The sequence below is a fragment of the Nymphalis io genome, chromosome 23 (assembly GCF_905147045.1).
Source record: "Nymphalis io chromosome 23, ilAglIoxx1.1, whole genome shotgun sequence".
Lineage (NCBI taxonomy): Eukaryota > Metazoa > Arthropoda > Insecta > Lepidoptera > Nymphalidae > Nymphalis > Nymphalis io.
Window position 1 is genome coordinate 5,087,026 of NC_065910.1, and position 15,971 is coordinate 5,102,996.

Sequence of the window (15,971 nt, forward strand, 5' to 3'; positions counted from 1 at the left end):
GATCATTAGTTAAAGTCCGCGTGTACTAACCACTGAGCCATCTTAGTACATCGAGCGAGACATCTAATTATAAAAGTCCAGCTACCTAAGAAATTCTTTGAATTAAAATAACATAAAACCTTAACGGTAGGATTTGTATATTGTGCATAGGTGCTACATTTTGCGCATTCGGATCTTGTAATCCAAGTTTTACGACCACGAGTTATGGTCTTTATGATCGATGACCACCATTTATGGTCAAATGACCGTAATTAGAGCCGGCACCGCTTTATGGTCATGAGGGCGGTTCGCTATTGACCACTTTCACACTGAATTTGTATGCTCATCGAATGACTCTGTATAAAGTTTTTGTTTATTTTTTTTAAGTTAAGGTATGAATATTGAAAAGAGGTTTTTTATATTTAAAAATAAATATTAACTATTTCAACAATAAGAGATCGTATTATAATATATACGCATATGCAACCTCTGCCGAGTTTTGCTAGTACATATAATTATGTTTTCACATAGTATATAAAATAATATTTCTTTGTGTGTTCGTATTAATATAAATTTAATTTTATATGATTTATTTTGCTATTAAAATAGTGGGAAAAAAATACTGAGTTTCTTGCCGGTTCTACTTCGGTGGTAGGTTTACCTACATGTAATGTAATTCTATAAAATGACGATTTAAAAGTGGTCGTAAAAATATACTTGAATAAAGTATATTTTGATTTTATCCCGTATTATTTTTTATAGAATAGATAGGCGGACGAGCATATAGGCCACCAGATGGTAAGTGGCCACCAACGCCCATAGACATTGGCATTGTAAACAATGTTAACCATCGCTTACATCGCAAATGCGCCACCAACCTTGGGAACTAAGATGTTATGTCCCTTGTTCCTGTAATTACACTGGCCCACTCACCCTTCAAACCGGAACACAACAATATCAAGTACTGCTGTTTTGCGGTAGAATATCTGATGAGTGGGTGGTACCTACCCAAACGAGCATGCACAAAACCCTACCACCAGTATTTATGTAGACTTTAGTATTACGGTTTTTATCATAGTAATATCGTGATAGGTGCCACGCAAATTGTATCGATAACTGCTTACTAAAAACTAAAGTCAAAGCATGGCAGGCATTAACCCACTGTAGCATGCGAAAGCGATCCCGTGGCGGTCCTCGTTAAGACGGAAAGGGTACCGTTGCTTTTTTAGTGGGTATTCTGATGTTCGAGGCGCACTCGGCGCCTTGGTCACCGGTGAGCCCCACATACCCCCCCACTGTTCCCGTGGGGGAAATGCGTAAGGCGTTTTGTCCAGCGTTAAAAAAAAATGGCAGGCATTAACTAGTTATTAATAAAATCTATACAAAGTCCTTTTGTCATGCTTAGAAGACACAGCGCGTTTTGGAGAATGTCTTAGTATATAATATTCTTATATAAAAAGCTGCGCTTCAAAGTTTCAGCCGCTTTACATTTAGCCTATTGCCGTAAAAGTGTGAATTTCATTAATTTATTTAATGAATAAATTGATTTCACTACTTAAATGTAGTTTACGTAAGCGATGCGATCGTGTTGTATGATTACGTAACAATTGATGATATTGAACACATTACCAACCCTACCGAGTGCTATGTATGTGTGCGTATCAATGTGTCACCACGCAACAATGAAAAACATTTATTTTCAAACACATTGTATTCAATTTTATGATTAAACACGTAAAACATCACATAAATATTGGTAATAGGAAAATTATTTCCTTTACAGCGTAGCGTTATGACCAATTAGTATGTTGGCAAGTACTCGCGAAATTCATTCACCATGACATTTTGTAAGGTTAGAATTTTATGTTTTATGTTACGATAAATGTGTTTTTTATATTATATTTTTATTTAAATTGTAATAATACTGTTTTTTTATTACTTTTTTTCTTTGTTGTCATTATTGTTCTTTGCATGTTGGTTCATAAAAAAAATTAAGACATTTTATTGAAATTTCACTTTCAGTTCTCTTCTAAAAAATTCATGTAATATATGAGTCAAAAATATATAATTTATTTAGCATTATTCTCAAACTCGGATCAGCCTTTAAATGTCCCACTGCCGGGCTAAGACCGCCTGTCCTTTTGTAAAGACGCTTTGAAGGTTATTCCACAATGCTTCTTCACTGGCAAACTGTCATCTAATAATCGTCTCGATATTTCTCCTCAAATCCTAGCATGATATTATTATAAGCACAAATTAAGCAAAAAAAAAGTGTTCTACTTACTGGGACATCTCGGCTTCAGTGATCGAAGAGAGAATATAATTTATATTTTTGATTAAAAAAAATTAAAGTTTAATAAATAGTTAATTAGCATGATTGATAATATATAATTCATATTTCATTCACCGAACTAACCGTTCAAACAAATTTAACCCTGCCCTACCAATTAAATACTAATTCACCCTTATTTCCGGACGAACATTATCTAAATAACATGTTAATACATCGCAGCGGGGCTAAGTTTTAACATGTTAAGAATCATTATATCTTTATTTCATCGTCCCGTTCATTTGTCTTGTTTCAGTTTTGAAATAAATGAAAAATACATTTAATAATATCTTTCTAATGCTTTACAAAGAGATTCAATATCAGACTTTTTTATATTATGTGATTTTATAGTTGTATGATAAAGGTTAATAATTAAACTGACATAATGATAATTGTATGAAAGTCTTTAAGAAAAAAATCGCTGCACTGATAGCTTTTTGATATTTTTTTCTTTTAAATAAAAAAAAATTAACATAAATGAAATAACAACTGACTGTTATACCTACATCTATTTTTTAAGACAACAATGTCTATTGTTTTCCCATTTGAAAATTTGGGAATAATAATGAAAAATTTGGTTCGATTTGTTTGATCATTGTCATTCTTAACAAAATAAATTAAGTTTGCAATTTACGTAAATGAAAGCCTCATAATGAATTAGGGAAAGTCTAAAGAATAGCGTGTGGATGAAAATCGGCTAGAATTCTGTAATTTGTATTATTCTTTATTCCTAAAAATGTCATTAATATTAAGCCTCACTTGTATATTGTATATTATGTACATTAATTACTGACATAAATTACATTTTAATATTTTTTTCAAATAAAAACTTAATTCCCCATGTATGTATAATTATTAATACAGACAAAGTATTTTCTTAACAAATATCTAAATGTAGGCATGTTTGTATTTGTAATAAACAATCGAACGGAAAATTTGTTAAAAGTTTTTATTTTTTTTCGTTCACTACCATAAAATCCCTTATCTCTGGAATTAAACACAGTAACTCCACAGACATATAATTAAAACCAATAATAATTTGACGTATTTAAATCGAATGTGCTACAAGCATTATCCGTTGAATATTTAATCGACAATTAATCCAACCAACTCAATTACAACAATACAAAACTGTCCACGATGAAAAATAGTTCGATTCACATGAATTTAAAAAATATCGTATATTATTGAAAACTTCGATAAGAATCAACACAATGACATGCCAAAGTGACATTAACAGTAATGTCAAACAGAATAACGTGAATATGAGGCGACAAAACACGTTAGACATATTTAATTGTGCAAGCAACACCGGGATACGAGCTTGTTTATTTTATTACGAGTAATACCCATGACTCCTCGAACCTTGTTTCCTATTTACGTCAATAAATAATTACTTATTGCTAGGAAGATATCATTTATAGGTAAAAAAAATATGCTATTCAAGTAGGTCTTAATTTTTGACATTTTACAAAACGTTCATTATGTTAGGTTAACGGTAATGTTTCGTTTTTTTTATCAATTATTTAAACATTACTATGCTTGGTAATATATAAATGTACAGTTTTTTAATCTTCATAGTATTGTGTAAGTTTCAATGAATTATTTAAAACATTTTTGGGACCTGGTAACAGAAAGACAAATCTTGCATTTTTATTTAAATTTCCTCATTACGGTAATCCATATCAAAGAGTAAATTTTAAAGTATAATCTCAAATTTCCGATTAAAACTGAGAATACTTCCAAACATCGAGGTTTTGTTAAAGATGATAAGGATGACCGTGATATTCTCCGGATTTAGCAGATATATATATTATTAGATTAAATAGATAGATTTACTTAGTTAGATAGTTGCCAACTGTTCAGGTCTTTAACTGCACACTCTAATCCCACACTCTCATGATCAGATGGGACGGCAAATACACGCGACCTGAATGTGTGCAGGCGCAACACGAACAGCTTGATATTATTTTCGAGGAATGAAATTTTAGTTATTGCCAAATTCCAAATTCCGAAGTGTGACTAAGAATTACTTGACGGACCTACTTAATAATTTCGTAATAATGTCTTACTATTCTAATCCGGGGCTTGAACTTTGAAGCAGCAAGACCAACCAGGTTATTATTTTATCAAACAAGTACATTAACAGTTTTTTTTAATTGTACGATAATTGAAATAAACATAAGTTAAACACGATCGTCATAAACAATCGTTTTAAAACAAATTACACGAACAAGTCATGCGTATCTAATCATAAAATATATTGTAATAACGCTTTAATGTAATTCCGATTATTTTAATTTCATACCTTTATAAATGTGATTGAAACAATGTATGTAAACATTACCTCAATCACATTTCAAATTATTGCCATATTAATACAATACAATGACAATAATAATTTAATATATTCTGTAGAACGAATGATTAGAATGAAACTTAGTACATCACTTTTTCTATCCACTTTTCAATTAGATATTAAAATTAAATAAATACTTGAATTATTATACGTACCTAATTTTTTAAAATAATATTTTGAAAATACTTTTTTTTTAACTAAGTTTACCTCTTGGCTTGTTGGTCGAGTTCCATCCCCTACACCGTCAATGCTGTTTGGCTATAGAATAAGTGAGGGGTGGATGGTATCAACTCATTGGGCACAAATTCAAACACCAAGTATATTTCCAACATTATTAAGCGGATCACGCTTGGATCGATATGAATGACACTACTTTTTGTTTTCGACTTTTATATTATATGAGAGTACATCGTGACAAGCGTATGAATAGACATATGTATATAAATATCATGTATGTTTATGTACATTTCAAGGTATTTTTTATTTATTTAATTCCTCATTAGGTTCATTTACAATGTATATCAATAACAAGTGCACACAACATTATCGCATAGCGTCTTGTAAGTTACATTACAATCAATCGAAATCTCTCTAACGAATCTATAAAGCTCTAGCCTAAAAAATAAAAAATAACACACAAAAAAATCTTGTAATAAATTAAAAACACACTGAAACTTAATTTTTATCTGTAAATTACAGTAGAAAGTTGCCATCTTATTGGAATGCGAATGATATGGTTTTTTTGACCCCTTACAGTCTCGTGAAACTTGTTAACCTTTTATATAACAAATACAAGCCTTGTCATTATATAGATCACATAAATTGGCAGCCCACCTACATAAAATTCTATAACCAAAAAAAAAGGTTGTCTTAAAATACCTAATAGGAAATAAATCAGAATATTATCAACTTAAGAGTTTCAGAAAATTAGAAGACTGTATAAAGCTTAAGAAGTCAAAAGATTTAAAAATTAAGATTTTTTTTTTTAATTATGCAAAGAGGTTCTAGGTTTTAGGTTCTAGGCAATAGTGCCAGCGTCTTGGGTACAATGCCACAGGACAATCATGTAGACGGCGTGTTTTTTTATAAATTTGTTATGTGTAGTTTGTTTTCATTTTAGTTCTAGAATATATTAGTAAATATTAACTTTTATTTATTAATTTTATTAAATATTAAAAAAAACTTAAAATGAAAAGGAATGCGACGTTCCGAATTCGAATAATTAGGTATATTCCGAACACAATCGGAACATCGAGGTAATTTGTAACAGCGATGGCCATCGAGTCGGGTCATGGGAGCGGTGAGCACCTGTCAACTGTCACCGCTGCTATCTGTTAATGCCTTAATAACCACGTAGGGTTGTGAAAAAAAGTATATATCTCAAAGCGATTGTTGTGATCGTGATAGATAAACAGTATTTCATTAATTTACATTCTTGGATATTTTTTTAAAAATAATAACATTAATATTAAAAAGATTAGGTATTTGATTGAAACTTAACTCAAAAACGACGTTTAATAATATATCGTAATAGAAAGAGTTATTTATTGCGAACATCATGTTGTGTACTCATAGGACAAACGACGCAGTGTGTACTAGCCGTTAGTATTCCCGTAACTTAAGTCGGATTTGCACCGATAATATACGCTTTATGGTCGGCTCACGTGGATTATATTGTCAATATTATTACTCGCCTCTTAATACCGTAAAGCTGCTTCATAAAACATATTGGAAATTATATGCGATATGTCGCGTTTATTTCGCATTGGGTATTGCCGCTTTTGAACGCTATCTATAAAGTATCCAAACGAGTGGTATTTACAAGAATGTTCCTATAATCCTAGAATTGGTTATGCAATATTTGACTCGCCTTTGTTTTGATAAAGATAAATTGAAAAAAAAAAATTGATATGGATGCTATTTGGTTTGTTCACACGATGAAGTTTAATTTGATATGCATAGAAATACCATTTACATTTTATATTAATAAATGTTTCGTTCACTCTTTTAGAACTGCTAAATCGAATGCAATGAGAACATTTTAAAATATTCACTCTTCGAATGAATTCATGAAGTCGATATCATCATTTTTTTCTCAAGTCTTGTAATGCGTCATCCTTCTAAAAACAGGGAATAAAATACAGGCGACTTGGTTTCATTTGTTAAATCATTTTATTGTGTTATATTTAATAATATTTAAAAACAAAAGAACATGAAATGAACTAAAGAACTGTGATTGTAAGAAATGTAATTTTTAAAAAAAAATTGATCTCTTTTCCTAATTCCTTTTTAATTTTATAAGATAAAATTCGATCATTATTCAACTTTTACTTTTCTTCAACACGTTAGTACAAACAAAGGTAACAAGTTCATTCAGCATTATAAAGATAAATATTTCTTACGTTGAAATATTAAAAAAAACTTTGATGCACATGACTCACCTCAAAGACATATTTTAAATCAAATATTCTATATTCTACTTCAGAAAAACTTCTAACCAGTTTTGAAACGCCTCTCCGTTTGTGAGCCAAGAAATGGTCACCTCAGTATTTATATTTATTGTATTCGCGACATCTCACTCGCGTACGACAAAACCATATTTTAACATACATTAATACGTAGTTAAGGATTATCATAATATTCTGTCTAAAAATGACTACTAGATAACATATTATAAAGATATTTATAAAACGGTTGTTACAAATGTGATTGAAGCTATTTTTTCGGAAATAAAATATGATTAGTTACAAAAAATTTGTTTTTTAAATAGTGGTAGCTTTAGGAAACATATTTTATGCACTTATTTTTTATCGTATTGTTTTTTATAATATTATTGTCACTGTAGTATCCATTGCATACTTCGATCAACAGTAGTATTGTTGATCGATGATTGCATACCTAATTGTCACTATCTTTTGTTTTGTTAACTATTTATTATATGTTATACTATTATACTACTGTTTATTTATCTAACCAAAGATATTAACATGAAACAATAGACAATCCAATTATTTTTAATGATTTTACATGTTCTTAACATGTATAAAGTGGTGCTTTATTTACGGTGTACTTACGGTGTAATTCAGAAAATCGGCAAGAAACATATTTAATATTGTCATCAATGTATACTTTAATAGATTTTGTTTTATTTCTCAATTACGTGACAGCCGATTACATGTTTTTATTACATGAAAGATGGTTCAACAAGAACATTAAAAAAAAAAAAAGATTCGTACGGTAAAATTGCATCGCTTGTTTAATTTTCGATGATTGTTTTATAATATACTAATCGTATTAATTATACACATGTCGATATAATTATAGCTAATTGTTATTTCGTTAAAACCTAAAGTTTCACAGACAACCTTTACTGATCAGTCTAATACATGCGTAGCTATAGCTAAGCCACTTTTTTACCTATTAAATAATCACGGATAAAACAAATGACATAATTGTATAACGCAATGTCATATAAAAACTTTTTATGTAAACATCGGCCTTCAAATTACATTCATAACGTAACCTTTCGAATCGCGGAAATCACGAACTTATCGTGTCACTAGCAGTTTTTTATTACAAAAAGCTACCTAGACAAGCACCTGTAGTACATTAAGCCAATAACGGAGAAACATCTTCCTACCTCGAATTAATATCGAATCAATCCGTCATTAAAGCAACGGGTCTCACGCCCCGGCAAATTATCTTTCACCCCATCAGGAAGGTGGAAAGTCTAATAGAAATCGGTAATAAGAAACGCTAATCGTGCACGCGCTTGACAGTTATCAGCGCCATTTTGTTGCGTAGCGGATTGTGCGCGGACTAGTGAGGTGATATATATACACGTGTATAGATAAAATGTTTTTTTTTTTTAACTTCTTTCCATAAAATAGACGTTGATCCTAAATTTGCTGTATATAAAAGTAATTTCAGTAAATTTAGGATCAACGTCTATTTTATGAGCGACTGTAATCTAACGTACTTAGTAAAAATCGATATAAATATAATTCATTTGAAAGCCCATGAAACCAAAAGTACATCTAATTTTTAACAAATACTTATTAATACAAAATTTATTTTAAATAATTATTAATTATACAAAATCAAAATATACCTAAAAAACTTTTAAATAGTTGGAAAATATTAATAATAATTACCTAAAATATGAGTTAGTAAAGTATTATAATATAAATGGCTTATATGTAAATAACAAGTTAACTATCATCGTACTAATTCACCAATAGAAACTGTCCACTAGCGAAGTTAAATGCGCAAGCCTATCGCGCAAAAACCGATATTGGATGTGTCAAGTGATGATTGATGCGCGTGCGCAAAAAGCATCGCGTCCAACGGAACGGCCGTCACGCGCGGAATCGCTCCCTGTGCGCACGTTTCATCATCTCAGCTTTGTTTACCGTAATATTACGATATTTTCTAACTCATAACGAATAGTTTTACGATATATTTAAATTGAAGTATATACAAAGAATAAAAAAAATGGTTAGATGATAATTTGAAAACAACACTAGCCTGCAGCTGCGTAGAAGTGTGCTACACAGCAAACACATATTTGAATTATTATGCTGAGTTATAATTTAAAACAAAAGATTGTTTACATTATAAATATGTATAGTAAATATTGCTTCTTATATATATTATTTTTAAAAGACACTTTGATTTGAAAGTATTTTATTCGAAAATAGAACTAAAAGAAATGACTTATATCTCTACATTGAGGAAACATACAATTTATAATATTTACAAAAACTTACACATATTTTAAGAAAAAGTTTGTATTTTATATAAAAGATTATGATAAAAGTTTTAATAAGCGTTGAGCCTAGTTAAGAAGATCGTCAAAACTCGAATGTAGAATGCACTAAAATATTATATATGATTTGAACAAGTCAGTTAGTTAGTTATCTTGGTAGTTAGTTATTGTAGGTATAATATCTAATTTTATAATATCTAGTTAAGATTACTGTATTTCAAGTCAAGTATGTTATTAATAGTAGTAATTTAAAAGTTTCAATTAAAAGTTCATGCTGTTTTTGTGATACGTACATTATTTTTTCCAACTAATATAAGTAGGTTTTTTAATAAATAGTTTTTGACATAAAATTGAGTAAAGATTTGTCCAACTAGGCCTGGATACGAAATAATAGCCACGGCTCCTGCTTCATTCGTCAATTGGTTCAACTGCGTAACTAGCTGCTGCAATGCTGAGAGTTGTACGAGAAATTAGCAATTCGGACTGAGCTTATACTTGACCTCCATTGTTCTCTTAAAAAATAACATAATTTAAATTTGGAAGACATCTTTTTCTTTCTGTTTTTTTTAACATCGATGGATCACTTCAAAGAAAATTTTGATATAAAATAAACGTTTGCGGCTCTTGAGTAATACAAGGGTCCAGTTGATTATGAAATCAATGTAAAGGTAATGATACCATAAATAACTACGCCATTAAAATAGTTGTGATTGTTTTTAAATTAAAAAAATAATAATAATATTCTTATTTATCATGTAACATTACAAATATTTATTGATTACGTAAATATTAAATATGCATATAATATATAATTTTATAAGCCAGAATAAAAAAAGCCGAGATGGCCCTGTGGTAAGAACGCGTGAATCTTAACCGATGATCGTGGGTTCAAACCCGGGCAAGCACCACTGAATTTTCATGTGCTTAATTTGTGATTATCATTCATCTCGTGCTTTACGGTGAAGGAAAACATCGTGAGGAAACCTGCATGTGTCTAATTTCACTGAAGTTCTGCCACATGTGAATTCTACCAACCTGCATTGGAGCAGCGTGGTGGAATAAGCTCCAAACCTTCTCCTCAAAAAGAGGAGAGGAGGCCTTTAGCCCAGCAGTGGGACATTCACAGGCTGTTACGGTTACGGAAGCCAGAATAATATATCAGTTTGAAACGAATTTTATCGATAAGCTAATGAAAACGACGAATTTATAAAATAATAATTTGACAATCGCTCGAAGGAAACCCCAAAAACAAATCATAGATTAAACAAGATAGTAGACAGTAGTTAATTTGAATCTGATCGATACCACTTCACAGGCGACTAATGAGCAAAGCCAGCGAACTAAGCAAGTCATTACTGATGCCACCTGTTATTTCGCACGGACTTTCATTTCCCTATATTGCTATGTGAAGTGTCATAGATATGTCGTAATGAATTCCTACACTAATAAAGTTTGGTTATTACGTAGCTTTGTCAGTTATATTAAGAATATAAAGAATAATTGGTAGAAGTGGTCACGATTATAATACAATTTCATTAAATTGATGGCATAGTAGCTTCAGCATTTTTTTTATAATCTTTTTTTTTTTTCTTTATTTAAATAAAGTAAACTCGAAATAAATATCGGAAATATTAGAAATACGAAACTATTACGTCGGTTATATTTCCTATATATGTACATAGGTACCAAGTTATTTTTGGCATGGTAATATTGATGTATTATTATAAACGTAAAGACATATAGTATTCTTTTCTTTATTTAATTTAGGGACTTTTATTCTTTACCAATACCAAGTACTCTTTTCAATGATATAATTTCATAGATATGTCTATTTTATATTTTTTTCTATCACAGCATTATAAAGGTAGATGAAAAAATGCGTGGAGCTTGTATTCGATGAGATTTATAATTTATAAATGAAATGTTTTGATTTTAAATATTTGTGTGTAGGTATATAATAGATATAGGTAGTATTTCATATATATATATTTTAAATATTGATTAATTATTATAATCCTATCAATATCCGCACCGTAACAGCCTGTGAATGTCCCACTGCTGGGCTAAAGGCCTCCTCTCCTCTTTTTGAGGAGAAGGTTTGGAGCTTATTCCACCACGCTGCTCCAATGCGGGTTGGTGGAATACACATGTGGCAGAATTTCAGTGAAATTAGACACATGCAGGTTTCCTCACGATGTTTTCCTTCACCGTAAAGCACGAGATGAATTATAATCACAAATTAAGCACATGAAAATTCAGTGGTGCTTGCCCGGGTTTGAACCCACGATCATCGGTTAAGATTCACGCGTTCTTACCACTGGGCCATCTCGGCTCAATATCAACTAGATAAAAATATTAATCTGAAACAGTATAGATCGTTACTAAGAGTAGGTACAAAACAAAATTGAAAAGAGTGTCTCAATCTTTAGCGCTATGTTTATTCTTTATGTTTACATAAAAAATGTATTAATAATATAAATAAACTAAAACCTTAAAAAGTAAAGCAATTAGATATTTAGCATTGAAACAAAACTAAACATTTTTAGAATATCACTGACCGCCACAAAATATTTTGACAGCAACATTTCTGAACACATCACTATAATTACAGTGTAACCTGTGAAACGCGCCCTTTCTAAACGCATAAAAAACATAGCGGCTTTCAATAGTATCGATTGTGGATCTAATGGCGTAATAACTAGTTTCCCGCCAAAATTAACGCCTTGTGATCACGGTAGATTCTTTAACACACTTCAATCCGAAAGCTACTATTTACACATTAATTTTGACAGGGCGCTTAAAAGTATTATAATTATTTAAAGCGTGCGTGAGGAAGTGAGATTTTGAAAATTATTAAAGTTATAATGGATTTCTGAACATATGGATAACATTTTTTTTTATCTAGAAAAAAGTAGCAGTTGCGTTCTTTAATTAATTTAGAATACAATTATAATTTGAAATAATATTTATATAATATTTTTTAAAGTACGATTAGGTATATAAAATGTACCATAAAATTCAATACGAGGCGCATTTTAGTCATTACTCTTTGCATTGAAATCTTAATTTCATTTCGACATTAAAAACAAATTACTTTTTATGTCAAGTAAATAAGACGTTTCTCGACAAACAGATGAATGGATTTACGTCATTATTTTACAGTCATTAAATAAAACATACCTACTTCTTATATCCGCCATGTGCATATGTTAATTGTGATTTTACGACTGAACAAGTATTGCAAAGCTTAAAATTACATAGCCGTGAAAAATTGAAATTCTGATTAATTTCAATTTTTATTACTTCTTACTGATAATTTAGTTGAATTAATTATAATATTGCCCTTAACGGACTATTGTTATACTACTTAAGTCCTTAAATATTATTTAAAAAGAAACAGTTGTGAACATATTTATGACCTATTTTTATGTCGTTAAACTAAAATAAGTAAAAAAAGGGTATTTATGTGCTTCCGATTGTTATCTTCCGTAAATAAAATATCATAAGGAAGTAGAAAAATATAACCGTCCCTATATATCTGCCTTTTTTATTATTAGAAGTATTCAGAATTGAAATATATCTATTCCTTTCCAGCAAGTAGCGACACCAACAGTTGTTAAGAAAATTCTCCGCCTTAAACAAGAGAATCCAGGGATGTTTGCTTGGGAGATCCGCGAGAGACTTCTCAGTGCGAGAGTGTGCGAACCGCACTCTATCCCTTCTGTGTCGTCTGTGAACAGGATCTTGAGAAACAGTGGGCTGGCGTGGAACGAGGACGAGGCACGAGGTGGGCATGGTAAGTTAAGTATAATATTTCAGTTACATATATTTCTTTATAATTTCGTATTTTGTTTCTTTTTTAGTGGTTGTCAAACCGTGGTTAACCAAATCGAGTGTTGCTCGAGAACAATAAGTCCACAATTAAAAACGATTCTAAAAAGTTGTTGTGGTCCTGCGTCATAAAACAAAAATTAAATTATTTTTTTCTTGAAATATCTTTAAAATTGAGAACCATCATCGCTCATTATCGCAATTAAAAAACATTGAAATTGTATGAAATTAAAATAGCTAATCTTTATTAAAAGTAATTTTAATAGTAATTTATTTTTTAACAATAACACAATAATTCCGTTTTGTTCCTTAATTTATAGTAAATTATGCTTATGTTTGTATAGAATTAAATATTATTCATTCTAATTGGGACAAACTAAACTTTATATCAAATTACTTTGGCTATATAATAAAATAAAATTATAATAAAATAAAAAGTCGATCTAATAATATATGACAAATGAGTTGGAGAGAAATAACCTTTACGACCTTTAATTTACGCATTATAATTATATGCATAATGTATTTACTAATAACAAACATTAAAACAGTCATTGCACCAGCCAGGTGCTTCGAGATAAAATTAAAAAAAAAACGATCAGTTCAAAAACACGGTCCTATGCATGATAATGATTAAGACGACATAAGGCGTTGCATTAATAGTTTTTACTTATAACTAAAAAAAAATAAAGATGTCAATTACACTAAGCTTATAATTATTAATTTGTGTGCTGTCGATTTACAATTTTTTAATTTTAATTACCCTAAAACATGTTTTCTAATGTAAAGAAAAAATTACCACTTGTTTTAAAATAAATTCGTTTATACATAATTACGTCCATATAGCCAATTATGATTTTATTGATAAGTGTTGAAGGTATTATAGGTTAAGCAAGGTGATAGACTAATAGATAGTTGTAGACTCCTTATAAATTTTTACATTAAAACATCGGACTTGGCCAAATGACTCCAAATGTGTACTGTTCAATTACGTGATTCAATTAAATACTCTATGCTGAAGGAATTATTTATTCGACGCAGAACGAGTTATGAAAATGAAAAAAAAAATAAAAAAAAAAAACGTTTGTTGACAAAAAATGTTTACAAGTTTGTGATGTAACCGATGGTACCCATAATAATTTAAAAAAAAAAACTAGAATCGTGAGTGCATATTTACAATTCAACAGTTTTTGTGTACTGATGTCGAACATTGGGCAAATAATCCATTTTAAATTAATAATCGAAAACCGTTTTAAATTTCTTGTCGAAGATCGTAACACGGTGGTATAGATGGTCTGGAATAATCAGGAAAGATGTTCGCAGTGTGTATTCTACTGTTTGTTGAATGCGAGATGTATCAAAGAAACACCATCACATTCTACCATTGTTGGGTTTTATGAGATTAAAAATAAAATTGCACCTTTCACCGCAATAAATGTCATCTACACCACCTGGGTACTTCGAGTCCATCTAAAGCAAATCTATTTTTTAAAACCAAAAAAGTCAAGGTGTTATTCTCTAACAGTGAAAGATTCCGTAGTATGGAAGGACGTCGTATTTGAATTGAAAGATCGACGTTAATAATAATTTGTAACTAATTTATAACAACTTAGGTGTAGTTGACCATACAATGCAAATAGAAGATCCATTTAATTAGACGATAAAAGGTAGGGTACAAATGTTGGGTTAAAAACGCTACTTGTATTAAAACCTATGTACCTACTTCGTTTGACTGCACTGAGTAGGTACACTATTGGATTTAGAATGGAACAAAAAGTTTTTCTTTATTCCTCAACGTAAAAAAAAAAACAAAGTTATTTCTTTTTTTAGGCAGAAGCAAGAAGATTGTAAACGAAAATTTAATTTTAATGAAATGAAATTATACATATACACACAATTGCATATATTAAAAGTAAAATAAAGTTATTTATGTATTATGGCAACATTTATTTTGCATTTTAAATGAAATTATTTTGTTATTAAATAAATCGACGTCTTTAACTACTTTGTTATAAGTGAAACAAAGAACCACGTAACATTATGTTACTAGTATGTTATTTTTTTCAAATGGGCTTAAATTAAAAACAAGACTTATGTTACCACATTCGCTACGAATACGAAACATTAAAAATATTATTTAACGATCGAGTTAAATGTTAATTTGTAACAATTCAACTAAGTACTTACTAATCAATTAAAACTTTTTAATACGTAATATTTTTTTTTCATAATTAAAATACCCAACTAATAGGTCTTTAAATGCTTCGATTATATCAGATTGTAAAATGATAAATATATTCATTAACTAAATTAAATCTTGATTTATCATATAGATAAGTTTGTTATATTTAAAAAAGTAACAACACTTCACTTGCTTTTTAATGAAGTTAAACGATAAATCGCTAACACAATGAAAACAGCTGTTTTATTACAGACACGCGCTCGGTAATACTTTCTTTATTATGTTTTAGGGTAATTTATATAACTAGGCTATACTGTTTTGTCAACATCTATCAATTGTTTTTTTTAATGATTAAAAAGACACGTCTACTAAGAAACACGACAATGTATGCCCACGATTGACCATTAAAAGCGTTTGCCATTTACAGAAATACTTTTTATAATGACACTGTATACACCTTACAATAATAAAGATTAACAAGAAAGGACCATTTATGAATAAATAACAATAGTAAAAAAACCAT

General features: G+C 29.9%; 1 protein-coding gene across 1 annotated transcript in view; it reads left to right on the plus strand.

The window, feature by feature from the left end:
• LOC126777561 (paired box pox-neuro protein) overlaps window positions 1-15,971 on the plus strand; it is a 58,740-nt gene that overhangs the window by 41,068 nt on the left and 1,701 nt on the right. The window contains exon 4 of the mRNA XM_050500622.1: window positions 13,030-13,231. Within this exon, the coding sequence (XP_050356579.1) occupies window positions 13,030-13,231 (202 nt within the window). The remainder of the gene's footprint in view (window positions 1-13,029; window positions 13,232-15,971) is intronic.